Source organism: Sinohyriopsis cumingii, chromosome 6 (assembly GCF_028554795.1).
Source record: "Sinohyriopsis cumingii isolate HCF-2022 chromosome 6, ASM2855479v2, whole genome shotgun sequence".
Classification (NCBI taxonomy): domain Eukaryota; kingdom Metazoa; phylum Mollusca; class Bivalvia; order Unionida; family Unionidae; genus Sinohyriopsis; species Sinohyriopsis cumingii.
The window spans coordinates 34,674,320-34,702,147 of NC_142966.1; the positions used below are offsets into that span (position 1 = coordinate 34,674,320).

General features: G+C 34.2%; 1 protein-coding gene across 2 annotated transcripts in view; it reads left to right on the forward strand.

The window, feature by feature from the left end:
- The window catches only part of LOC149796704 (uncharacterized), a 35,374-nt gene extending 10,594 nt beyond the window's left edge, over positions 1–24,780 (forward strand). Inside the window, exons 4-15 of one of the 2 annotated variants that reach the window (XM_089960262.1) lie at positions 2,165–2,253; positions 7,944–8,017; positions 10,495–10,583; positions 11,591–11,608; positions 16,031–16,182; positions 17,397–17,474; positions 17,963–18,023; positions 19,180–19,300; positions 19,778–19,827; positions 20,910–21,041; positions 23,273–23,350; positions 24,303–24,780. In XM_089960262.1, coding sequence (XP_089816388.1) covers positions 2,165–2,253; positions 7,944–8,017; positions 10,495–10,583; positions 11,591–11,608; positions 16,031–16,182; positions 17,397–17,474; positions 17,963–18,023; positions 19,180–19,300; positions 19,778–19,827; positions 20,910–21,041; positions 23,273–23,350; positions 24,303–24,539 — 1,179 coding nt within the window. In that variant the 3' untranslated portion in view covers positions 24,540–24,780. The remainder of the gene's footprint in view (positions 1–2,164; positions 2,254–7,943; positions 8,018–10,494; positions 10,584–11,590; positions 11,609–16,030; positions 16,183–17,396; positions 17,475–17,962; positions 18,024–19,179; positions 19,301–19,777; positions 19,828–20,909; positions 21,042–23,272; positions 23,351–24,302) is intronic. The other variant, XM_089960263.1, reaches the window with a different exon arrangement.
- Positions 24,781–27,828: the final 3,048 nt, after the last annotated feature.

A 27,828-nucleotide genomic window follows, 5' to 3' on the forward strand; every position in this document is an offset into this window, starting at 1 on the left:
GGTCATGAGTGATTTTTAAAGCATTCATGAGGCCCTCAATATCGGAACAGAATATCAGATTACTTTCCTTTCTGAAGAAAGGCTCCAATTGCTGGTGGCGCTTTCGATATGCAGTAATTGTGACATCTTCTTCTAGAAGATTCCATTGTTGGAGTCTTGATCCTAGCAATTCTGCCTTGTTCTTTGATAAGTCCAAATCACGAATCAGGTCATTTAGTTCTTCCTGTGTTATTCTGTGTGGGGTTGATGATGCACCACAGTGAAAATCTGGATCACTGCATGCTGATGGACCAGGAGAAGAACAGGTCGACTCACCTTTGTCTTCGTCAGATGAATCAAGAGAATATTCTGCTGGAGGTTCTGGAATAGGAAGTCCCTCACCATGTGGAACTGGTCTCAATGCAGACGGAATGTTTGGGTAGACTATTCTCGACTTCTTTCGCTTCGTTATTCCGCCGGAAAGAGGAGGAACCAAGCAGAAGTAACAGTCATTTAGGTGGTTGCTTGGCTCTCTCCACACCATTGGGACTGCAAACGGCATTGATGACCTTTTGCAATTCAACCACTGTGAAAACTGTGTTGTACATGTAGCACAGCATATATGCGGAGCCCAAGGCTTGTCTTGGTCACCAACCTTGCATCCGAAGTAAAGATGATATTCCTTCTTCACTTGAGAATTGATACTTTTCTTCTGGTTGGCAAATGTCACTTCCCCACAAATATAGCAAAAATTGTCCGCGGTATTAACACACTTTCGAGGCATTACTGTTCTTTATTGTACGTAAATGGATAAAATAATAAGTTTTATGTAACAGTAGCTTGAACTGTCTCGCACAACGTCTAAAATATTTTAAATGCTGAACCTATCTGATTGGGCTTTATATAGTACACTGCTTACGTCAGCTTCAGCAGCCGCCTGGCATTAGTATAATAGGCCTACACATGTATAGTACACTGCTGACGTCAACTTACTTCAGCAGCCGCATGGCATTAGTATTGCATTGCATCAGAAAATGATGCAATCAACTGTGGATGATGTGAGCATGATGGTATTATGCAATGTTACATCATTATTCCGGATGTTGCTGCAGTCCTCCTGGAGAAATTTACACAGTGAAACATAGAAAATGAGGTATATGAATATCTTCAAAACGAGAGCCAATACAAATTTTTCACGGTTATATTCGTGTTCGGCACACCAAAATACTACAGATTAGGGCCTTTTCAAGTCAGTAATGATTTCACTGTTGACCAGTGATATTAGCAGGAATTACATGTACTTTGGACATGTCTAAATATCAGTAGGATTTACATGTACTTAGGACATGTCTAAATATCAGTAGGATTTACATGTACTTAGGACATGTCTAAATATCAGTAGGATTTACATGTACTCATGGACTGTCTAAATATCAGTAGGATTTACATGTACTCATGAGATGTCTGCATAGCGGTAGGATTTACATGTACTTAGGACATGTCTAAATATCAGTAGGATTTACATGTACTTAGGACATGTCTAAATATCAGTAGGATTTACATGTACTTAGGACATGTCTAAATATCAGTAGGATTTACATGTACTCATGGACTGTCTAAATATTAGTTAGATTTACATGTACCAATGGAATGTTTAAATATTGGTAGCATTTGTATGAACTGATGCCTGCTATTATGTTACATCAAATGTCATAGTCTGTATTGCATCAATCAATCACTGGTCTGCAATTAACATCAAGTCTTTAATCAAGAGAAATGATTGTATGAAATCTAAGTTTAGCTTGAGTTGGACCAATACAAGTTTTATGTATAGACAATATGAAATGCTGGTGAAAATGGACCCTTTTAGTATCTCTTTTTGACAGCTAATTAACATGAGCTATATAATGCATCCCATTCCAAAATGTTATGTTATAAATTCAAAACAATGCTTTTGCACCAGCGTGCTTAACGTGACGAAAATCAACGTGGTAATATAAAATTTTAGCGTTTTACTACTGTCTCTAAGATTTAGAGGTTTGGTAGTAATGGACTCTATTACGTAAATGGATGGGGTTGAAATCATTTTAATACAATGATCGGTATTAGTGTATATTTTCACTTCATACAGACTGCTAGATTATGTTCGCAATAGGTTATTACTGTATATTCAAAATTTTAATAGGCCATGAATGGACTTCAGACCCTTCGTTTCCTCTCTGAGTATCCGCTAAAGACACAGGAGAAATTATGCATGGTAGCCTGGTACCAAACGTAAGTAGCATATAACATTACTTGCAATTACTCTTGTTATCTTTGCTTCTTGTTTTTTTTTTCGAAACGTAAAATATGAAGATGCTATACATTGTATCTGAAACTAATTGCACGAGAGCTTAACAAAGTTACAGATGATTTGTCTTTGGAAGATCTTTCATCTATTGTCCAGTATGGTGCTGAAAATATGACATGAGACAGCCTTCATGATGATGAGTATCTGACAAGAGGAAAAAAATCGTGGTGAATATCTGACGCAAAGAAGTATTCATGGTGCTGAGAATCTGACGCGAGAAAGCATTAATGGTGCTGAGTATCTAACACGTGAAAGCATTCATGGTGCTGAGTATCTGACACGTGAAAGCATTCATGGTGCTGAGTATCTGTCATGTGAAGGCATTCATGGTGCTGAGTATCTGTCACGTGAAGGCATTCATGGTGCTGAGTATCTGACACGTGAAAGCATTCATAGTGCTGAGTGTCTGACACGAGAAAGCATTCATGTTGCTGAGTATCTGACACGAGAAAGCATTCATGGTGCTGAGTATCTGTCACGTGAAGGGATTCATGGTGCTGAGTATCTGACACGAGACAACGTTCATGATACTGAGTATCTGACTAGATAAAGAGTTAAGGATGCTGAGTGTGACAGGTCAGATTTAATGGTGCTGAGTATCTGATACGATTACAGCGTTCATGATGCTGAGTATCTGACACGAGAAAGCATTAACGGTGATGAGTATTAAATGATTGGTAGTAAGATCATCTCCTGTTGAGGTACACTTCAAATTATTTCTGACAAAAACTCTTCCTCCGAAGAATATTTCAGGGTCTTACAAGACATTAATGATGTGCATAGTATGGATAAAATTAAGAAACTTTTAACATAATTTAATACATTTTCTTTGTTGCTGTGTTACTCTACTGTTCATTTTTATCCTTTATTAGTGCCTCACCTTAGCGATATCTTGTCTTTGTCTATTGTTATGTATATTTAATATAATTATTTGTAAGTTTAATTTTTTTATTATATGCTATTGTAATGTAATAGTGTTTGCTGGAGACGATATGGTCCATAATAGAGTTCAGTTCTGTTTTTGACCTGACTGATTTTTATATTTTTTTAGTTTCGACGTAAACAACTAATAATATAAAAATTGTATCTAGTTGATGAACTTGTTTTAAAATCAATGACAGTTTAATTAAACAATTTTGTTATTTTCTATAATCTGTCTCAGAGTAAGAGTCATTAAGTTGAGTCAAGGCCATACCTCGACTACTTGAGAATTTTCATGTAACAAACTTCCATTTTGCGTTTTAGTTAATCTTATAAGTAATGTCATGATAAGAATTCTAGCAGTCGTGCCTTTCCAAATGAGGCGTCAAGCTGTTTTATGTTGTGTCCAATTGGGCTTAGTGTTATTTTTTCTTCAAGTGATTAAGTGTCCCTATAAATACACAAGTGCTCTGATAATTCTTGGACAAAGACATTTACTTGAATTTATACGAAATTCAAAAACTGGAATAATATTTTCTGCGATGCAGCAAGAGTCTGTCGACACATCAGTGCAACGCTGACTATTACAGACGTCATCGCCGTCTATCTTGCTTCTTCGTTGGGATTTCAAGTGTGATTCACCGAGAACTTTTTATTGATAGGACTTGTGTTTTTTAATACTTGGAAGAATTCTTGGATTATTTTTGGATTTAATTAGTAAAACCGTGGGTTATATTTCTCATTTTATTTCTTTTTATATTCTAAGGAAATAAATTGTTTGTTAAAATTTACCAATCTTGTTGTTTTATCTCATTTCTGTTACTTATTTTAAGAGCATAGACTCGTAACAGAAAATTGGGGGCTCGTTCGGGACAAATTTGCTACAATATTTCAGAAAACTTTAATTTTGAAATATGAATTCCCCTAGTTTCGCAATTTTCAATCCTAAGTATTATTTCATATTTTGGAAATCTTTAGTGAAATCAACAGGCATTTTTTTTTTACAATATCATCAAAAGTAAATATCTGTTCTTAATATCCTACCCAGGAACAGGTAGAAGTTCCTGCAAAATGATGAATTGATTCAGCTTGCCAGAAAATATGATCTTTCTGAGGCAAAAGCTTCTTTAACGATGCAAGAAATAAAGAATATTTTGGTCCAATATTTGGTGCAAAAGAATGTTTTGGATAAAAGTACATTGGTTTTCATCAGTAAGTATCTATCAGTCTCTGACATAAAAGTGTAGGAATTAAAATTAAAATACAAGGTGGAATTAGAGTTAAGAACGCTTGAGAACTTCAGAAAGAAAAAACCTCAGTTGCAACTGGAGAAAGAGAAGAGTGAAACAAATACAGTTGCAATTTGGGAAAGAGAAGAGAGAAAGAAAGAAGAGAACAAATGCAGTTGCAATTGGAGAAAAGGGAGAGATAGAGACAGATGCAAATGCAAATAGAGAAGGAAAATAATAAATATCCGTTAAATTAAGAGAATTGGAGCTGGAAAATGAAAAACACATTCCGACTTTAAATACAAATTCAAGCTTTGGTTTACGAAGAATTTTAGGTTGATGCCCCCTTTTAGAGAAAAAGAAATAGAAAAATATTTTCCTCATTTTTTAAATATTTTTTTTTATAAATTTGAAATGGCCGAGGAAGCATTGGACTTTAGTGTTAAAAAGTGCACATTTTGACAACGCCCGAGATATATATGCATCCCTATGATCTTTTTAAGGAACGCATATTAAAGGGTTATATGTTATTCCATAAGGCTTATCGACAAAACTTCAGGAACTATAAAAATAAGGCTGCAAAAACTCATGTCGAATTTCCAAGAGAAAAGTGCAAGTGCGTAGCCAAGAAAGTTGATCAAGATTATGAAAATCTAAGACAACTCGTATTATTTGAAGAGTTCAAGAACTGTGTCCATAGTGACATTAAGACTTATCTTGATGAACGTAAGGTCGAAACCTTGGAAAATTCTTCTCGTACTGCTGACGAGTATTCCTTAGCTCATACTGTTTCTTTTTTAAGTAATTTTTCCACGCAGCAGTCTTCTGTTAGAAAGGTATTTCAGCCTAATACGAACACAATCTGGCACAACTTTTAGAAATCACGTTTCTGATAAGAATGATCAGTAATCTTATCTCTTCCAACATGTACATATTGTAAGAAGAAAGGACACGTTATTTCAGATTGCTACAAATTGAACAAACAGCAACAGAATCATGACAGACCTATTCCAAATGCTCTTTTTTCTAAGAGGTCTAGGTCACTGTCATTTATTGAAACCAATACATTTGTTGGGTCTAATAAATAATAGTCTCATTTTATTATGGAGAATTATGAACTATTCATATCGAAGAGTTCTATATCGCTCTTGAGTGATTCGGCCAGCTCTATGCCTATAAAATTATAAAGGACACATGAGCTTCTCAGTCTTTTATCATCAGGTACATTGCCTTTTACTAAGAAATCTTCTTCTGATGAGAGCGTTCTTATTCAGGGAGTTGAGTGCTTCTTTGTTAATGTTCTTCTCCATTGTGTAAATTTGTCATCAGAAGTAGTCTCAGGACCCGTGGCAGTCGGAATAGTGTATGCTTTACCTGTTGAGGGCATTCGTTCATTACTAGGCAACGACCTAGCTGGTGACAATGTTGTGATTCAGATCAGTTTCATTTCAAAAGGATTAATTCTTTTCTCTCTGGAAATATTTTGAGGAATGCTCACACATAAATTTTGGAAAGACTTTGCTTACAAATTAAATATTTGATATCCAACACAGGAGTGTCATTATTTGTATTTCTACAACGAACTGTAGACTTAAACACTACAGATTGCAGCATACGTCATCGTTTTCCATCTGGATTCTTCGTCAGGATTCGAACGTTAAATCAATATAACATTTTGACTACCACAATTTTATTCTCGGATTATTTTTTGGATTATGTATGGATTTGATTCTATAAAATCGTAAGTTCATATTTGTTTCATTTTTACAGACTTTTTTCAGGAAAATAAAGTATTGTATTTTAAAAAGCTTGTTGTCTTCACTCTTTCATGTGTTACTGTTTATTCAAGCCTAAACAAGTGACATAAGTATATATATATATATATATATATATATATATATATATATATATTCAAAAACAATCAACTCTTGACCCCCATCCGAGAACTTGTTTTTCGTTTTAGTTAGTCTTATAACTGATGTTATGATAAGGATTCTAGCAGACATGCCTTAACAATTGAGGCGTCAAGTTGTTTTATGTTGTATCCAGTTTTTATTTCCTTGCAATTATTGAACTTTAAGTGATTTTCCCCTTGAAATACATAAATGCTCTGATACTTCTTTGACAAAGCCATCTGCTTGAATTTTTATGAAATTCAAAAACTGGAATAATATTTTCTGTGATTCAACAAAAGACTGCTGACACATCAGTGCAATGCTGACTATTACAGACGTCGTCGCCTTCCAGCTTGGATTTGCCTCGGGATTTCAACTGTGAATCATTTAGAACTTTTCATTTATAACACTTGTGTTTTGTTTAATTTTTGGATTATTTTGGGATTTAATCCGTAAATCCGTAAGTTCTTTATTTCTCCTTGTTTCACTCTTTATTCTAGGGAAATAATTTATTTGTTAAATTTTACGAAGCTTGTTCTCTTTACTCTTTTATATTGCTGTTTTGAAGAGCATGTACTCGTAACACTATGGCTATTTGTGGTGACAAATCACTCAGACACTTTTTACCTTTCTCGATTTCATATCTTTGTCATCTTGCAAAGGACATGCAATTGTGTTTGTTAATTATATATATATATATATATATATATATATATATATATATATATATATATATATATATATAGAGAGAGAGAGAGAGAGAGAGAGAGAGAGAGAGAGAAAGATGTTTTTAACGACTCAAATTCAAAACGGTTTTCCAACTGTACAGCTAAATAAGTTCTACCGCAAGGGAATAAACAATATGCATGTACAAAGCAGACACCAGACACAATAAGATCTATGACAAATTCTGGACTCAACCCTACTTTGCCACCAGAAGCAGTTCGCTTTGCATTTCTTAATGACGAGGATTTCGATCTGTCATTATTCTGAGCAAGATACTCCTATTGCTAGCTCTAGAGCTTCATCCTATTCCTTTCCTATTGTTTGCGGCAGTGCATGGCATCTATTAGTTTCAAGGCAAAGTACTAATGAAATGCTTTATCGTGCATTATTGATGGACAGATGCGTTGCATTTCATTAAAAAGGCATTTTACACAGTGAACATGATTTGTCATCAAAGTTAGCTGCATAATTTCCATATTTTTCATTTCCTCTGACATTGTTTTCATTAGTTCAAACTTGCTCTGATATCACCCTCAACGATGTCTTAGCGTCAATGGATGCATTTTGAGGTGTATTGTCTTCTGTTTGATTGATGAACATTATTTTATTCTATGCATTATTCAATTCTCGTTTTCAAGCAATGTTTAAATTAATGTGTGTTTGTCTTTGATGATTTTTCTAAAATGTCACTAGAAGTTAAAATAGGTCATTATTAACTCAAATAAAAATAATGTTGTCATACTGATTTAAATGATATGCTGTTAAATATAGTTTACTTCTTTTATGCACAACGACAACATAATCAGGTTGTTTTTCAAATATAATGTCACATATTGTTTTCAGAATAGAGACAAAGAAAACTATTATCAAACAGGGGCACGATGCGGAGTCGTTTTACCTAATTTTATCCGGAAATGGTTTGTATAGTTTGCGTGAAATATACTTTTAAGCTTAAATTCTTTTTTACTTTTTTTTTTCTCTTCTTGGTTCTTTATAGCGGGTGGGTGGGTGGCAATTTATCCTTTTTCCTTTTCTCTTCTGTGGTTCAGCAGTGTCTTATATATTGTAAGGACGATAATTTCGTGCAAGTATTAAGTCTGACGCCTGTAGTATTAAGCATAAAACAGAATATCGAAAAACCACATAAAAGGTTCACCTAAGGCAAACATTTACTTTGATAAGCGGAAGCAACAGAAATTCACATTTTATTGTTGGCACCTTTCTGCCAAGATGGTTTTGACCGTTTGCTTCTTTCTAACATTTATTTGTTTTGAAGTTTGAATAATTGGGTGTTCTTGTTTATAACACCTATTGTTTTCTTTTATTCTTCGTTATCTTCAGAGCTGAAGAAAGGAAATAGCTTTTTTCGATCAAAAGTATCATTAAGGCAATTTTTAGAAAGCTATTTATTATGAGTAAGTTTCACTGAAGGTATTTATTGCTCTATTTATTATGTTCTGTATAGCGTTTCTTCAAATAATGATTATCTTTGAATTCATTTCATTTCAATACTTGTTTAGGCGATTTAGAGTGAAGAAGCGAAACCTGGCATAACCATACAATCGCAATAATGCCAGGTGACTAACAATCTTTCCTACTGCTTACAATTGCTATAGTCTGTTTACACGATGTGCCTGCCCTAGGCGAGCTCTCAAGATACATAAAGGCACTTTCAGCTCAAATTGCTACAGACTTAGAAGAGTGGAAGTTATACTAGTGTAAACAAATATATACTCTTCAGTTTTAAAATTCAACTTCAAACATAAATTAAAAATAGTTCTTTAAAGGACAAACACTCGGCTATAGTCCTTGCCAAAACTGAATATGTCCGAACTGCATTGAATACATGTATTTTGGTTAGCAATCAGAGGCATGGTATTTGAGTTGCATAATACTTTGACTGATCTCAATGAATCACCGTTCGATGAATATCTTGCTCTTTTTCTTTCCCTTCTTCCTCTCCTTCGTCTTCTCTACTCTATACTGTCTCCTGTTTATGTATTATAAGTGCACTATCTCTTCTTTCTATTTTGTAAGCATCTGTGGTAGATGTAAGATTTATTCAACAGTTTTTGTGTTTTACCGGACTATAAAGGCAACAAACAACAAAAGATTAAGAATAAGTGAACAAAATTCTTGCTTATGGATTGATGATTTCTGTCCGTCAATTGCCAGTCGGTCAAGCGACAATAATGAGGTTAGGGTTTGCGTTTAGATACTTTCTCAGACACAAATTCTTGTGGAATAACATGGCTTGTTATGAAAATAGTTTATGATGAATACTACAATAGTTATGAAAACTAAGTCATTGTAACCCATATTTCAGTTGAGTAACTTGCGCTTACATTTAAATTGATTTTAGTTCTCTACGTTGGGGTTGCGCTTAGCTCAGTTTCGTTGACACTTTGCATGCAGAATCGTGTAACGTGGGATAAATATGTATCATGAAAGGTGCTACACCTTTAAGTAGAAACTAGTTTGCTTTAACATATATGCCTCTTCACAGTGGCTTGTAATAAACCACGCATTTTGTTTTGTTTCTTTGGCACTATTTCCTCCAGCGTCGATTAACTTTGTATCTGGATGAGGTGCCAAGATGCAAATATATTCTAATTTGACCTATATTTCTTATTTCAGTGGCCAGCACTAATCTTTGTGTGTAACGCCTTTTTTGAAACAGTATTTCCTTCAGGGTCTTGCTATATTTGTCCCTGGTATGTGGATGGTTTAGTTTGTGGTGTCTACGGCCATTTTCACCACAAGATAGGCCTACATAGCAGCCAATATGTTTGATCGAGGAAGAATACACGAAGATCATAGCAAGAACCATACACCCACATGATTGTCTCACATGCCTACATCGGTCCAGCTGAGACTCGAACTGAAACAGCTGTGAGATGTGTGCTGATCTGTTATGGCGTGCGCCTAATATCACTCGGCTACTAAGGAGCCCATTAATTACATGGGTGTCTCATGAAAAGTACAACACCCTTCAATAAATTTGTGTATTTTTGTTGCAGTGATCTGCGTTTACCTTTGCTCATTTTCGTAGACACTGTTATCGCAGATTGATGTAACTTGACACATGGAATGAACTACACGATTCAGACAAAACATTTCTTCATCATCCGGCCGTGTCGTCTTTCGCGTACTTCTTACTGATAAACATCGGTTTATTCCTTTCAGAAATTAGCTACTTGAATACAATTGCACGAACATCGTGTAATTAGAAAACTCCTTAAATGAAAAGAACATAAACTTTATGATAACAGATTAGTATCCATTCTACTCATATAAATTTATACTTACATTTTACGAACATAAATATGTGCATATAATGTATTGTCTATTAATTAAGCAAATGTTTACAATATGACATATTTTGATTTTTCAGCATTTATGAAGAAAATTACTCAAGACGAGAAAACCAAGGAATTAAAGGTGCATACGATCGCACGTCTGGGGAAAGGCCAAAGCTTTGGAGTAAGTTTGTTTACAAGCATATTTCCCTCAAACCTCAAAACAAGTAACGATCGGATCATCTCGGCCAAGTATAATACAATCGATCGATATGAATGGATAGATATGTATACATATGGTAAAGATTGTCTTAGGGCCATTTACTCACATATTTCCCAGGAAAGAAAATCTGAAGGAAAAGTGGCCTGTACATAGGGTCCAACCATGTATAATTCATGCTGGATGGCTATATATACGAAACTTTCTGTAATTTTTGTAATACTTGCAGATGATGATAGGGGCAACGCCAAAATGATGACTTCTTCGTGATAGAAAATTACATAGTTTTTAATGAACATTTCTTTCGAAATTCCCGCATCTACAGCCCCGTATTGTATTAAAGATGGATATGATATTTGCAGATATTGCAATATAAATCAATTACTTGAAGAAACCACTACGAAAGTTATACTTTTTGATGTTCTATGCTACTTCTACCGATGATTTTAGACATTGCACTTATAAATATGGAATTTATTCTTTAAATACGGATAAAAGTAAGAATTGTTTCGCAGACTTTTTGCGCTAATAAGGTTCGTCTGGTTTAAATGGTTCCGTCATTCACAATATTGCTTCCATAGCGTTAACTAAATGTACATTCCTAAATGTTTTCTTCCGTGGGGAAGGGGTGTACTTCAGAAATGTTGTGGGTGAACAAATGAGTGAATTTCGATACATTCATCGGCCTGGTCCAAGATATTTTTCAGTTATGTGAAATATTGTATCGATGGCAAACAGAGATATTTAAAATGTTTGATAAAATAGTCTGTAATGGGGTAAAAGGCAAAACAGGAAATCATTACACTCCATGAAGGAATCGGGAGTAATTACAATCAAACAAATGCAGATTGCAAATGCAGCATATAATTAAAAGAAAAAATGCTATGCAGTGTCTTGTATTTATCCAAAGCAGTAAATGAAGAGGTTCGGATATTGTGAAATATTGATTCTTCAAGTTGACACTATTTCAGTTTTCTTGGGAACTTGGGGTAAGGCACGAATTTTACTCTTTTTGTTTTGTGACCTCACACATATGTAGTTAGTAGATATTTCCTTCATTTATAAATTTCTGCCTTTCGTCTTCTTTATATTTTCCTTTATCTTACAGATGCAGTATTTGGTTTATTCATCTCTTTTTAGTTTATTGATTTTGTTGCTGCTAGTGCTACTGCAGACATTATTATTATTATTATTATTAGTAGTAGTAGTAGTAGTAGTAGTAGTAGTAGTGGTAGTAGTAGTGGTAGTAGGAGTAGTAGTAGTAGTAACATCATTATGTTGTTGCTGTTGCACGTAGATGTATTAATATTTTATTATAATCTCATGAACGCTGAGTTATCCTTTGTATTTATCATTATCTTAGGTCGAATTGAACATGCGTGTATAATTAATTCCTCATTCCATTAGATTTTTTCGATAGAGTTATCCCATTGCTATACGTCTATCGTTGTTAAACATACCGTCGTCACGTGATACTGCCATCACTTGAGCCTGTGCAACTGAAACGTTTGGGTCATAATACAGACTCATTAATCACATTAAATAACCTATCGCTGGTGCGGCTCCATACTAATCCTTGCACTGGACTATATTACTCTGGATTATATTCGTCTTCGCTTAAATGTAACAGGCAGTGAAACAAGAATGTTGGTTCAAAGCCGGCCAGCTTAGTAATATAAGAAGGTATTTCACTTTTACTCATACATTCAAAAGCGATTTGAAAACGTTATCATCATGTTGTACAATTTACTTCAGGTTCCTCTTCAACCGTTACTCTTTAAGTCTCAGCAACCACCGTGCACTGCATTATTCAACTCCCAACCAGTTGGACTACCAGAAATGCGCACGGAAATAGCTTTATCAATGATCCGAATACATGCACTGTTTGATGTCACTTCTCTACGTTTAAACATATGTAACAGAAAGAAGTTCAACCAGCAATTTAAGTAATATCAACAAACAATTTATTTATCCACAAAATGAAAATTTAAAACATCACTTAAAGTATTGTTAAATGAATCAGAAATAATCCTAAATGTAATATCACAAGTTCATAAGTATTGAATATTCAGAAACTATAGAATGCCCCGAAATATTTCCAGTAGTCTTGAATGTCCTGACGTAAAAACAAATGACGCAGTCCAAGATGTCGTTGAATGAGTTCTCAAGAATCCTAAAGTAGTGTGTATGAATTTTTATTTTATATCTGACAGGCAGACCAAAAACCAGAATGAAAAAAATTTGTCAAATCCCTGTTCATACATATTTTCACTTAACCTATAACGTAATATGATGTAAAGATTTCCAACGGAAAACCTATAACGTAATATGATGTAAAGATTTCCAGCGAAAAACCTAATGTAACTGTTAACCTCTGTATTTTTTTGTGAAGTTTCTCAACCTCTGAAATATCGAAATTCGATTGACGGCAGCCGTATTATATTTTGAGATTTCAATTTTCACTTTGACGATCCTTGAACCCCATACACATCAAAACTCTTAGATTTCATTCACATTTTTAATCTCAAATAGTCATTTAGCCTATCCATCCATAAACATAGTCACATTTTAAGACTGGATTCTTCATACGCCTAATGGTACTATTCAACAGTCTTCATTGGTGTCCTACAAACTTGCAGCATATCACCTATTCGTCATATGCCATTTGGACGTAACAGTCCCTAATCCTCTTTGTTTGCTACAAAGAGAAACATACGTAAGATAAATAGAACTCACTTAATGCATGACATCCAAGCACACCTAACAACTTTGCTGCGTCCCATAGCTAAACGATTTGATTAATTGCTTGCGTTCATTGCTTTACGAACATGCCCCATTATGAACATTATCCATTCAGAAGTGTTCCCCATGGTATATTAGTGTTAGGGACCAACTTTGCGTAGCTAAAGAAGAACTCTGTATCGTTGAGAGGATTTGATTTTAATCCGGTCTTGCTATTCATAAGCAAATACTTCAGTACTAAGATCAAGGAATGTTCCAGTTGGACGCAGAGCATTTTTATATTGCTAACAAGATAATGTCAATAAACAGATGTGCACCACTTCCATAAACCTTCTCTTTCGTCGACCTTCCGGATCTGCTTGCAAATTTCTTCCCTCATCAATTGCAAACTATTAAGAGATGAACTTGACAACACCGTTTCAATCCACTCATTGTCAACATACAATTGTGATACATAATTTCAAAGACATCCGTAAACAACATTTGAGACCGTCTCAACGAATTTATTTCATAGAAAAACTACCACACTGGTATCTAATCTCCTATGTATGTGACAAAATCTTAGGAAAAGTTGTTTTGTCGTAACTTATGTCTGATTTGAATTTAAATAGTCATTTTTAGCAATTTACAGCCCTCGTAATAGTACAGAAGCTGCCCTTTTGAAAGTAGTTAACTACGTTCTTGCTGCTTTAGATAGTAGAACGATTATAATCCTCACACACCTTGACTTTTTGCAGCATTTATTACTTGGCCGTCTCCAATATGTATTTGGCACTCGTCATATAACCATGCCATGGTTCAAGTCGTACGTTTTTGAAAGGACACAAATTATTTTAGCGTTCAACAGGGTTCGATTCTTGTGCCCGTTCTCTCAATTATATACACTATAGCAGGTGTCATAGATCATTATCTAATTGTACACTGATATCACTCAAATATACAAACTGAGTCACCCAAATGATTTTGATACTGACATCCAAGGCGTAGAGAGGTGCATTTATGATGTAAGGTTATGTATGAATGTATCAAACTGCGGATTAATAACGATACAACTGAAGCTATTCTTATCACCACACAAAGACCTTCTCATTCCTTTTCCTTACCTCAAACAAGTAGTATCAGCAACAACAACACTAAATTCACGCAAACAGTATGAAACCTAGGTCTCACTCTCGACAGTAGACTCCCATTACACCAATATGACATAATCATCTGCCAGACTGCATACCTGAGATCAGACTCATCCGCTCCATTCGCAATTTTCTTATTTTTTTATGCTACTAAAACACTTGTGTGTTCCTTTGTACTTTCTAGAGTTGACTATTGTAATTCATTTCAAAACGTTCAAACCCTAGCTCCTCGGATCATCAGTGGATTACCACAAACTGAGCACACACACACACACACACACACACACACGTTTTGTATCATCTACTACTAACCGTTCTCACCAGAATCAAACACAAATCTGTTCTCTTTGTTCGATTTCGTTGACTGTCTCCAGTCCAAAATACCTATCTGACCTCTCCCATGTGTACACTCATTCTAGATATCTACACTACCCTTCTGACTTTTATTACCGTACCAGGGACCAGCTACCTGATAAGAATTGCCTCTTGAACTTAGACACAATAACACTGTGGTCTCGTTCAGGTGTGCTCTTCAAACTCATATATTTAAGCTGCAATAACAGATTTAAGACATAGCAACGTTTCCTTACCTTGAATTATGTTCAGTATTCTTTTCGTTGTACTTTCGCTGTGATTGTTTTTGTTGTCTTGTCTATCTCTATATATCCTTATGTTGCAATAGATACTGTAAAGCTCATAGAGTTTTGAAAGATTAAATGCTTTATAAATCTGTATTATTATTATTATTATTTTTATTATTATTTAAACTGTATGGTGTTTTAAATTTTATCAAGGAAACAGGATGAATATTTCCGATTTTCTACATATGTTTATAATGAGTACTTCTACTACCTTTGTGACATTATTATTTGTATCACACATATTGTTTTATTTTAGTCATGCCCCACTCCCTTTCTATCGCATATATTACTAAAGACAGGGTTAACAATAAAGTATGTTTAAACTAACAAAACAAACAGCAAGTGTAACAGAAAGCTTATACTTTTCAATTTCATTACAATGGAAACAAGCATTCATCCCATGCTAATCATTTGTATGACTAAATTTGTCTTTCACTGTTGGCTTCAATAATAATAATAATAATATAGATAATAATAATATTCAAGTAGCCGATAATTGTGATGCCCATTAGATCTGAGGATATTTTGCCCATTTTATAGAAAATAAATTGATTTGGATGCAAATATATATATATATATATATATATATATATATATATATATATATATATATATATATATATATATTGTATCTGCAAACAAACTGCTAGAGTTTATTTTAACAAAGGTTCATCGTCTTATTCTATTTGCAACGAATAGAAAATGATCCTAAATGATTACTTAGTGGGCGATCAATGATAGGCAGCCACCTCCCACCCATCCACCCCCTCTCCACAGATTTTCTGTTTTTATCATATGTGAGATTAGTGTCAATACTGAGAGCCGTGAAGAACAAAATATATTTTGTATTTGTTTTGTAATGAACCTGAAAATGTTTGATCATGAACACTGTCCACAGGAAGTTGGTCTAATCTTCAATACGAAGAGAACGGCCACAGTCGAGAGTGCAACGCCGATGGAAATTCTTGTTATCGGGAAAGAGGACTTCATCCGGATATTCATGGATTCGGAGCATCCAGATAAAGAAGCGGAACACATTGGGTTTCTAAGGTAATTTGCGTCCTAAGCTAAAATATCTGGGCTAATCTTCACGTAAGCTGGTGTCTAAAACTATTCAAAAAAGGATATCGCTTCCCTCTTTTCTTTATTGTCTTCTATTGTTTTTCTGCACGGGTTGCATAAATGTTTGTCTCCTGTATTCATAGTAGGTTTTGAAATATTGCAAGAAACATTTATTTCGAAGGTGTGCGAGAGATTCCAATTCAAAAACCACATGCTGCAGTATCGAGTGTGTGACATACTTTCTCGACGTTGCTGCCAATCCTCTCCCCTCCTTTGCGCCGCTTAATCAAGCATATAATGAAAGAACTGATGAAAATTTAGTCATATTGTGGGAAATTGTTGATTGTAATGCACTGTGCTACTGGAACTATATATATATATATATATATATATATATATATATATATATATATATATATATATATATATATATATATAAAAGATAAAGGTATATCAACTAAAAATGACCTGATGTGAGGAAATAATGAAGGCTTTGGGACTAAGCATTGTGTGTTGATTATTGATACATCACGCATCTAGTAATTCACTCCCGATCAAGAGATGGTCTTATTCCGATCAGTTGAATATTGATGCCCTAACTAAATGAGAAAGGTATCACGGTATTATTAGTTATTCTTAGACCTTGATGTTAGCATTCCGTAAATAAATATACTTTATGTCCTACTTTATCATGTATGTCACACGCTGTCAGAGAGAGCAAAGTTTGATTGTCAATTTGAGAATGACTGAACCATTTTATCCCATTGCATTTATGTGAGATAACTGCTGAAACAAGACATGGGTAAGAGTTTTGTAATAATGTCACAAAAGATACATTTTGAATGATGTGTACAATTTTAAATATGATCTAGATATGAATTCACATAATATCACATGTTGCCATGTTGTTTGAAAGCTTAACAGAAGCTACAACTATTACGTAATACACCAATCACATCTAGTTCTTTCTTCTTCTTCTGAATACAATGATCCCTACACTTTTGCAATGTGGCACCGTTATACCATATATGTTATGATGCAAAAGATGGAGGGTTGAGCGTTAGTCATGATGCAGAAAGGATATTATAATAAGGTCAAAGGCAGTCATCCCACAGGCCGGATTCCCCAATGAAAATGACAATGCTTATTTTGTGTTAAAGTATTCAGTCGCATTCGGGTATTTGCTTATCTATCTATTCTAGACAAGTGCCATTATTCCAGAATTGGCCAATAGAGAGCATCAAGGAGGAGCCAGGAAGTTGCCTTATCAACTACTTTAAGTATGTAGTTTAATTAACTGTAGACAAAAATGGATTCAGGAAAGAAGCCTGTTAATTTTTTCTGCATTCAAACAATTTGCTTTCTTGAACGTATCGATCTTTGAAAAACTCTCATTGTCTTAGTGTTTATAGTCGCGCAACGTGTTCAGAATATAAATATATAAAATGATAATTTCAGCATCTGGTTAGGAAGACTGATTATTTGAATTTCAAATTTGTTCCTGCTTAGTACATGTCTTTCTCTTTAAAAACGCGCAGAAGTTTGAAATATGGAAGTAAAACCCAGCAAGATCACTTCTTCTTCGCTGACCATTCTCCGATATAGGGGCAAAAAAGCAGTCGCAGACAAACATAATGTGAATTCTTTATTTATAATTGTAATTCTTTTAAGCAGGTGAAAATAGTCAAAGTTTCTTTGAAAGGCACATGCAACTGATATATCATCTTTCTCACACAGTCAAGTCAAGCTTTTTCATTCTTATCAACAGGCGAGGAATGCTCGTTACTGATAACGACCAAAACAGTGAATGGTTTTACATAGTCAAGTCGGTAAGAACGTCTGTCTGTCTGTCTGAATGACTATCAATCTATGTATCACTCTTTCTGAATTCCGCCTGCGTTAAAAAAGAACACGCACAAGAGAAAATTGGTCTCAGATTAAGGAAGAATGGTACCAAAATGGCACATGATGCCAACCAAAAGCATAGTTTTAGCAATGTTAAAAAAAGTGTTTTATAAAACATTTAGGAAGATGAACTTTTCCAAAATAAAAGTAAACATGAAGGAGAAGATGCTAACATTAGGTACAAATGTTTAAAGTATGTAAAAGATATGCAGAAGAGAAGATCAATGTACAAGACATCAAATCCTTTGGAAATTATTTGAAATTTTTAAACATATTGCATTCGATTAAAGCATCTAAGAATTTCACTGAGGTGTATTTAACTAATAACATCAAAATACTTTAGTCTCAAGCAGTGAAAGTTAACATACAGGACAAGTATAGTTTCCTCTGTCGGCGTACACTGGAATGGTCTGCAGTGTGGTTGTTCACACATCAGGAGGTGTACGTGAGTCCAGTTGTGCGTTCTATATGTGATCGACACAATATCAACTTATCGCAGCGATTTGTTCTCTTCAAAGGATGCCACTGTCCAATAGATCCAATATAAGTTTTGCTGTCTGAAGCTTGTTTGCTGAGTTTTCCTATAGTACAAAAAATATGCAGACTTATATATCTGTAACCAGTTTGTGGAATCTTCAATTCGAAAACGGGTGACTGCAGGACAGTTTTTGCCGATTATCTCCATTTTCATTACATTTCATTACTGTAAATATCAATGTGGCAACGCATCATACGACATTATATTCATTAGAAAGTATACTCGAGTTAAAATTAGGATGAGATAAATTTATTTAAATAACGAACAAATGAATATATGCCATGTCACTGGTATAATCAAAATAGTTTTTTTTTTTTCTAATGGAATGTTATATCTTAGACCTAAAGGAAGAAAACGTGTGCAAGAAACGAGAGAGAGACAGAGACACAGACAGACAGAGAGAGAATGTTTGTTTTTGATAACATAATAGCATTTTGGTGACAAACACACCATACACAATGTTCAAATTCTAATTATATTTTCGATGTGTAATCTGTTTTTAAGACAAATTTGTATATGATTTTCTTATGACGTGTCGTTAGGGTACATGTGAAGTGATGAAAACACTAAAGGCAGTCAAAGCCAGAAAACCGAATGAAATCAAACCCAAGGAAGACCCTGTGTCCGAAATTAATCTGTCAGGACTTGGGATGCCAAATAATGGTGACTAAAATGTTTTTTAAAATATATTTATAAGTTATTAATCAATCGATTGATTTCTATTTGTTAATGACTTGTTCATTATATTCTCTTTTAATGCTTTTTAAATCGAAAGCAGGGCAGTGTTGTATTAATGCTAGTCATCATCATCATTTGGTTTTAAACATGTTTCAACACAATATAGTTAATAACGCATTTACTTCTCATGTTCAACATAATCTAGATATAAATGTCTTGTGTTATTAATTTTTTACAAATGTCATTATTTAATCACATTTTGTTTGTCTTCAATGAGATTTCAAATCCGCTGATGGCATTCAGTTAAAAAATGATCTAACATTATTAGTTATTAAATGAATTAGTAATACTTGTATAGATATGCTTACGACTAAATGTAAACATGAAATAAGCTATTGGTATAGATACTAAAATGACCATTGCGAAAAATCACCAGATCTTAGTCACTTAAAAATATTATAGGACCAAGAATAGACACTGGGAGACGAAGACCGAAGAGAAACTTGTGCAGTGTAAAATATTGCCTATCATCAAATCTCCTTCTGTCTCACTGTCTCTGCCTCTGTATCTTGTGTATGTATATACATATATAAGTAAGTGTGTGCGTGTGTGTGTGTGTGTGTGTGTGTGTGTGTGTGTGTGTGTGTGTGTGATAGATGCAAAATATGCAGAAATATACCATTTTAGTATGTGTCTTCCGAAAATATTAGTTAGGTTTAACAGACAAAATAGTGTTTCTTAACCAAATACTGGAATTACTTTCTACAGGATAAGAGGGTTAATAATAGGTAATGAGGCAAATTTGTATAGTGCATATGGACGATGATGACTTATATATATATATATATATATATATATATATATATATATATATATATATATATATATATATATATATATATATATATATATATATATATATATATATATATATATATATATATGTGTGTGTGTGTGTGTGTGTGTGTGTGTGTGTGTGTGTGTGTATGCATATATGTATGTATGTACGGATCGAGGGGGTTGTGTGTGTGAAAACTATTCGATGGATTCATGTAATTATTTATATGTGTATGCTGAAAGCAATCGATGTCGCCTAATGAACTAAAACCTCTAGTAATATCACACCTTGATGACTTCTTTTTACGTGCCTACATGAAGCATTATGAGATATGGTGTGTCCCTATGGCTGGTGAGAGGAATAGAAAGTCCAGATGCTATATGTATACGCAAAATTGAAATGTTCATTCACAAATATTCAGATTCTATGATGGTATAACTAACAAACACAAACATGACAACTGCTGTTTGTGGATACAAACCTAACCTACCAAATTAAAGAAAAAATAAAAGATATTAAAAATAAAACATAGATAAAACTTTCATGTATTTTAAGACATGACATAATGACTACATACATTATATTTCCTCCCAACCATATTTACTTTTATATTTTAGAAAGATAGCACGAATTCTTCAATATTGCCAGGTGTTGATATTTGGCCAGAACAGTTGACGGACAATTTTAAAAGCAGTTTAACAACATTTAACAAAATTGCATTAGATTATGTCTTTATTGCTGGTTTTATGATAACAGATGCCCCCGACAAAATCCACGATTCAAGAGAAATACAGACTTTCCTCCAGCCCCGATGAAAATGAAGATCATCATAAGAAGCAAACACATGTCGTTGTAAACGTAGAGATCCTCCAGTCCAAAGACGTTTTTGTAAATATTTTATTTAAGTGTGTGTGTGTGTGTGTGTGTGTGATTTTAACATAGCTTTAAAACAATTCAGTCATATTGCAACGATATCTGCAGTACTGCAGTTTATAGTATTGTCTAGCACTGGGTCATCATGCCGCAGACATGCAGCATCATGTCCCACCCAGTCGAATAATCCTAATAACAGGCCGACCAGTCCAAACATTAACCTCTTAATGGTGTGCTCCTAGTGAAGCAGCTGCAAGTACCATTTTATGTCTTTGGTATGACTCGGCCGGGGTTCGAACCCACGACCTCCCGCATCCAAGGCGGCATCTTCGCTAGCCCAGGTTCAGATGTAGACAGTGCTATCACATCGGAACCTTGGCTAGCGGAGATGCCGAATGGACGGTCTAACCACTTGGGCCACTGGAGCGTTATTATGTTTACAATTTAAAGCATCCGTTACCTTATTGTGTGTGGGGCCCCGAGTGGCCGAGTGGTCTAAAGCGCTCGCCGTTACGGATCACTGCCATCTCACCTCTGTCAGCGTGAGTTCGAGTCTCAGCCTCGGCTAACGTTGGTACGTGAGAAAGCCTGCCAGTAGCTTCTCGTGGGTCGGTGGTTCTTCCCGGGGTTTTCCAGGGTTCTTCCTCCACCAATTATACTGGCCGCCATGTATAGCCTATCTTGTGCTGAAAAATGGCGTTAAACCCTAAAACAACAACAACAACAACAACCTTATTGTGTACAACCTTCGGAGTGTGCGTGTGAATAAATCAAAGTTGCTCAAGCTAAAATATCATTATTTCTGGGAAACATTGTCTATGACAAAATAAAGGACATCATTGGCTTCTAGTGGGATACATCCATCTTAAATCGTCGTATCGAGGCAAGTGTTAGATCTAATTTTTCCACAACAAATTGAAACAAATTTAACGCACTCGAGATACTACAACTTTTATCAGATTGTCTTCTTGTCTGTTGTAGTTGTTATTTTGTCTTAATGCCATCTTTTATAACACGATAAAACTATACGTAGCAATCTCACATAAACACAATGCCAGGGCCTGAAACTCAAACCCACTAGGAGAAAGGTGGGATGGCAGTGATTTTTAAAGGCGAGCCCTTGGATCAATCGGCCACCGGGGGTCCTCCTCTTGTCTTAGCGCCTCTGATGCTTTATATACTGCGATATACTGTTTCCACCCTATGTGATCCAATGGTAATGCAGAACAGTCCGAAGGGGTCCAAATATCAATGACGTAGAAATATCAGATTAATATAATGCATACTAATTTTTGACATAAAAAATAACTGCGTTTTTTTTTTAAACTGTTACATAGATGATAGCCAGGAAACACATCGAATCAATATTTTCAACTAATATTTTAGAAGCTTATTTCGATAAGTTCGTTAACAATAAATGTACAGTATTCTAGCTTTTTAGTTACCAGTACGAGTTCAAGGTATGTGCTCATAGAGGATAATTACGTCATTATTCAAATTTTACTAACATGTATAGGTACATTCTCAACAAAAGACTAATCATAGGTCAGACGTAAGTCATACTTAAATTATATCCAATCAAATTGCTCGAATATGTCGTAAGTTGGATTGGTGAAATCTGAACCAGATACATGACAATTCGTCGCTGATGCATATGAAAATTATTAATGATATTATTTTAAAGATATGACACAAACGTGGGCATCTAAGGAACTGTATTTTATATTAAAGTCTCTTAAAAAGTGAAGGAGTAGGGCTGCAAATAAGGATTTTGAGGATTCATGATTAAGATTGCCTTTCACACGATGACCATTAACATGTCAGAGATTAGAGTAATCCATTATGCATTGCTGGGTCGGAAAATTCAAAGGTGTCCTGTCTTTCAGAATTCAACTAAAATACATATTTTATTGCTACTGCAAACTCTCTCTCTCTCTCTCTCTCTCTCTCTCTCTCTCTCTCTCTCTATATATATATATATATATATATATATATATATATATATATATATATATATATATATATATATATATAATTTTGTTCTTTATATTATCTTTAACGTTTCCATGGTCGTGTTAGTGTCAGTTCTAACAATGCAGTATTGCATAAAGATTTAAAGCAATCCATGATAATAAAGCAGTCAAGAAAGAGGCATGAAATTCTTTACGTGATAATATTCCCCAACAGTTGCATTTATGTAAAGAAAAAGATCACAAATGCTAACACTATTTATTTTGCCTGTCTAGGGATTGAATACACTGCTGCATGCAATGGAGGGCAAAGAATTGTACGAAGGCGAAAACGAGAGCCCTGTTATGATGCTGGTAGGTCGTCCAAAACAGAAATACATAACATGTTGCTTGCTAGCCATATCGTCGTTCTTTATTTTTGTGTCTTTTAACGTTTAATATGTTGTTTTGTGGCATGCAGGAATAAGTATGAGAGAAAGTATTCCTTTGTTACGAATTGTATTGCACTTAATATTGTAGACCGGGTTATAGGAATTATTGTATCAATGATAAAATCGTTCAAATATTTTAAAGTGACTGGGTGGTATCACTGTTGGAAATTTTAACCTAAAGCGCCATATAATAGTCAAATCTAAGCACAAATTCGAACTAATACTTTAAAAGATTTCACTAGTCTTCACGGAACAACTTTCTTTCTGAAATAGTTTGGTCAAAAAACGTCACACATTTTTCAGTTCTAATCACTGTCTCCTAAGTTTCTTTTTTTTTTTAATAAAACACAACTCTTAACGTAAACAAATCTTTTCATTGTCATATCTCCGATGCATGTCATTTATCAAATAAATACATTATTCAATCTAGAAAACTAATTACAAATGGCTTGTCAGCCTATCCTCTCTTAAGTTGTTTCAAATTAACACTATGATATACAATGAATTAATTTTATTTCGTAGGTATTAGTTGTCGTACATTTGGAAAAATGACATTTTGACGGTATTTCAATTCATTGTCTGGGGAAAGTGGTCCTATAATTTCTCCCGAAGAAGAACTTTATGATCATCATTTTTTTCTTTTTGTGTGTGTGTGTGTTTAAAACTGATAAAAAATGGCATTTCAAGAGTATCAACAAATTTCAATCAAAATCTAATTTGTTTATGACATCCAATGCACGCTTCTCTCTCTCTCTCTCTCTCTCTCTCTCTCTCTCTGTCTCTCTCTCTCTCTCTCTCACACACACACACACACACACACACACACACACACACACTCACTCACTCACACATACATATTATGCTCTTTTTTGCAGGTGAGCAGAGGGGCAGAAATTATACTGTTCTCCAAAAAGACGTTTCTGAAACATATGAATCACACGACCTTGATGACCTTGAAAAACTTTGCTAGGTTCTATCCCTCAGAATCTGTTATGCAAGATAGCATGCAGACAGAGGCAGATTGGGTCCTGTACAGGAATATAGTATTTAAAGAGAGTTTAGATAACAGATTAACAAGGCGGGCACAATCAGCAGTTTCCGAAAGGCAGTAAATATCGGGATCTTATATTTTAATTATGTTGATATGAATTTCATTTGTACATAATTGACAGAAGAGATTGTATAATGCCAACAATCTCTTGTGCATAGCGGCATTGTATGCATGAGAGGGCTAGCGAATGCAGACGACATCGTCGATTGTCTAGTTGGAAAGTCATACCGCGTTGATGCGAATCAGGTTTTAAGAAATTTAACAATGTACTTTGGACCTATCCTAACTTCTATTGTGTTAGGTATGAAACGTCATACTTGACTGATTGGGAACGAGACTTACGATTATATATTTATATATATATATATATATATATATATATATATATATATATATATATATATATATATATATATATATATATATATTATTTGCATGGTTTGTTCTTGACAGTTTGTATTTTTATTTTCATTATAGATAATTATATTTTGGACACTGCCTTGTCAAAAATCAAGTTTATTTTCTACCTGACCTGAATCATTGATTTTGATTTCGTACACAACGTGTTTTATCTCAATCTGAGTCTAGAACTTTGGTAATTGCCCATGAAATTCCGGGTCTAATGGGACTTCACTACATTTTATATTACAATATTTGCAACAGAGATATAATTATAACTAACATTTTTTTATAAACATCTTGACCTTTCAGGAATGAAATGTTTCTTTAGGTTAAAGTTATTTTTAATAGAAATTGCCAATTATGACCTGCGGTCAGGTAGAGGACTATATAATCTTGTATTCTAGAAATTAATTATTCATGCTATACGGTCTTGAGGTAGAATCAGTTGAGTTATTGTTGTGTCCATTACTTCGTTTGGGCTGATATTTATTTATTAAAATTATTTAATTCAAGTAATTCTTCTCTGGAAATACAAAGTGTGCAAAATTAACATTCTTGGAAATAGAGACTTGAAAAATAATGAAAATTTAAAGAACGATTTATCCTTTGATCGTTTTAGTGTGATTAAACAAAGGGCTGTTGATACATCACCACTACACGAGCCATCCTAGACATATTAGCAATTCCAGAATTGGTTTTAATCTGGATTTACATTTCCACTTAAATTTATTATAAACTGTAATCATAAGGACTTGTGTCTGTAATTCTAGCATTATTTGAGACGTAACTCTCAATATCGTAAGTTCCTATTACAGTTTATTACTAGCAAATATTCCTGATTGGATCTAACAAAGATCCAGCATCAGCAACACTCTTCAAAATTAAAGAAAGGAAACAATAACAAAAAAAAACATACATAAATATGGCTTTTTGGGGAAAATATTTTCTGGAATAAAGTCCTTTGATAAGAAAACTGTAGAGTAAAGCACTATAACTTTTGATCCCGTATTATTATTATTATTATTATTATTATTATTATTATTATTAAAACTAATATGTACATGAAAACTGTGTATTGTTTAACTTGTATAGGAAGATTTAAATTTAAAAAAGAACCCAATATTGTCACAATTTCATATTCATTGCTGAACAGTATATTTTCATACATGAATATATCAATTGACAAATTCATGTTTTCGTGTCATAGTTTCATACTTTCATGACGTCAGTGTCGACTAACACTTTTTTGTTCATCAAATGAACAGTTTCATATCTGTGTGACGAGATGAACAGAACAGTTTCATATTTCTGTGACGAGTTGAACAGAACAGTTTTATAACTGTGACAAGATGAACAGAACATCCTTATATATGCAAACGTGAACATGAGCTTGTCTTTGTTTTGTTAATAGTGTAGTCTATGTTTGCTATGTGCAAAAACTTTTTTCAATAGTTATCTAGGCAATGTGTGGAAACCTCTTCAATAGTTATCTAGGCAATGTGTGGAAACCTCTTCAATAGTTATCTAGGCAATGTGGGGAAACCTTTTCAATAGTTCATTTGGAATGTAGCGTGTCGTTGAAAAAGCAGTATCGAGTGCAAATAAAGATTTGTGGCTTACCCTAATTGTGCAAAAGACCAAACATTTGATCGTTTTATTAGGTATGGTCTGAATTAAATACTTACCATTTAATGATCGGTGTTTTCTTTTTTATTCTTGCATTGCTAGATCGAGAACAACAACCAGTAAAAGTAATTTAAAACATCATGGAGCGTAACAAAATTGAATATGCTAATCAATCATACTAGGTTCCATCCTTCCCAAACTCCACCACGTAATCAACAAATTTAGGCTTGAAACTTTGATGGGCGAGAAATAAGTTCATTAACATTTCAAAGAACCTATTACAGCAGTTTTGGTTTACTACTAATATTACAGATATTACTTTTGTTCCAACTATGCATTATATATTTCTACTGAACTTCATTTTGTGCCACTTAATGCAAAGAAAACAAAAAGAGTAACATACGTTGACAGAAGAAAAAAGTTTCACACGTACCAATTTTGGTACTAAAGTTTGTTTCGTTTTTTTAAAAAAAAGGAATGGCGTTGATAGATTATAAGCCTGAGCAAATAAGAGCATTAGGTAAGTTAGTAAAATACCGAAAAAGTATATTCTCATCACTTTAGCCCCTTACACCCCAATTTACTTCCACGGAGAGTCAAGTGGTACTATTAGCATAAATGGGTCTACAGCAACCACGTCACATAAACAACATATCATATCGGTTGCCATCCTGTGTAACAGACACTGCATCTTCGCTAACCAAGGTTTCGATAACCTTATCTACACTTTTGCGTATCGAATAAGTATATTGGTGCTTTGTCCTAACGACATCTATGGGATTTCTTGTGTTGCCTCCCTTAGTATTTAATGCCAATTAGCCAATAGCATGGTGGATTGAATATCCGCCGAGACACGGTAGTTGCAATTGACCTAAAAATGATACTTTATAACTTTTAACATCGAAAGTATGACTATTTACCAGAGGGATGCCATTACAGGTGTATTTGAGTGAAAGGTATTTTTGCAAACAGGGACCGACACTCGAAAATTTCTTATTTATCAATCCAGTCTAGTTGTGTGCGCCCTTTATCTCGATCACGTTGGAACAGTGTTCAAATTTGAACCAGTTAATTTTGATTGTATGGGATGGCTTGCCGCCGCATCCAGTGAAATTCACAGACCCGAAGCTCAGAAATATCTGCTCGATATACCAAGGTGTAGATAGGGTTATCGGAACCTTGGCTAGCGAAGATGCAAACACTGTGAATGAGAAAATCATTATTTCCACAATAAAACATTCTGAATAAAGCATAATCTTCCTCACACTTAATAGATTAGCCCTTCATTATCGCATGATCAATCATCACCAGTACGATATCAA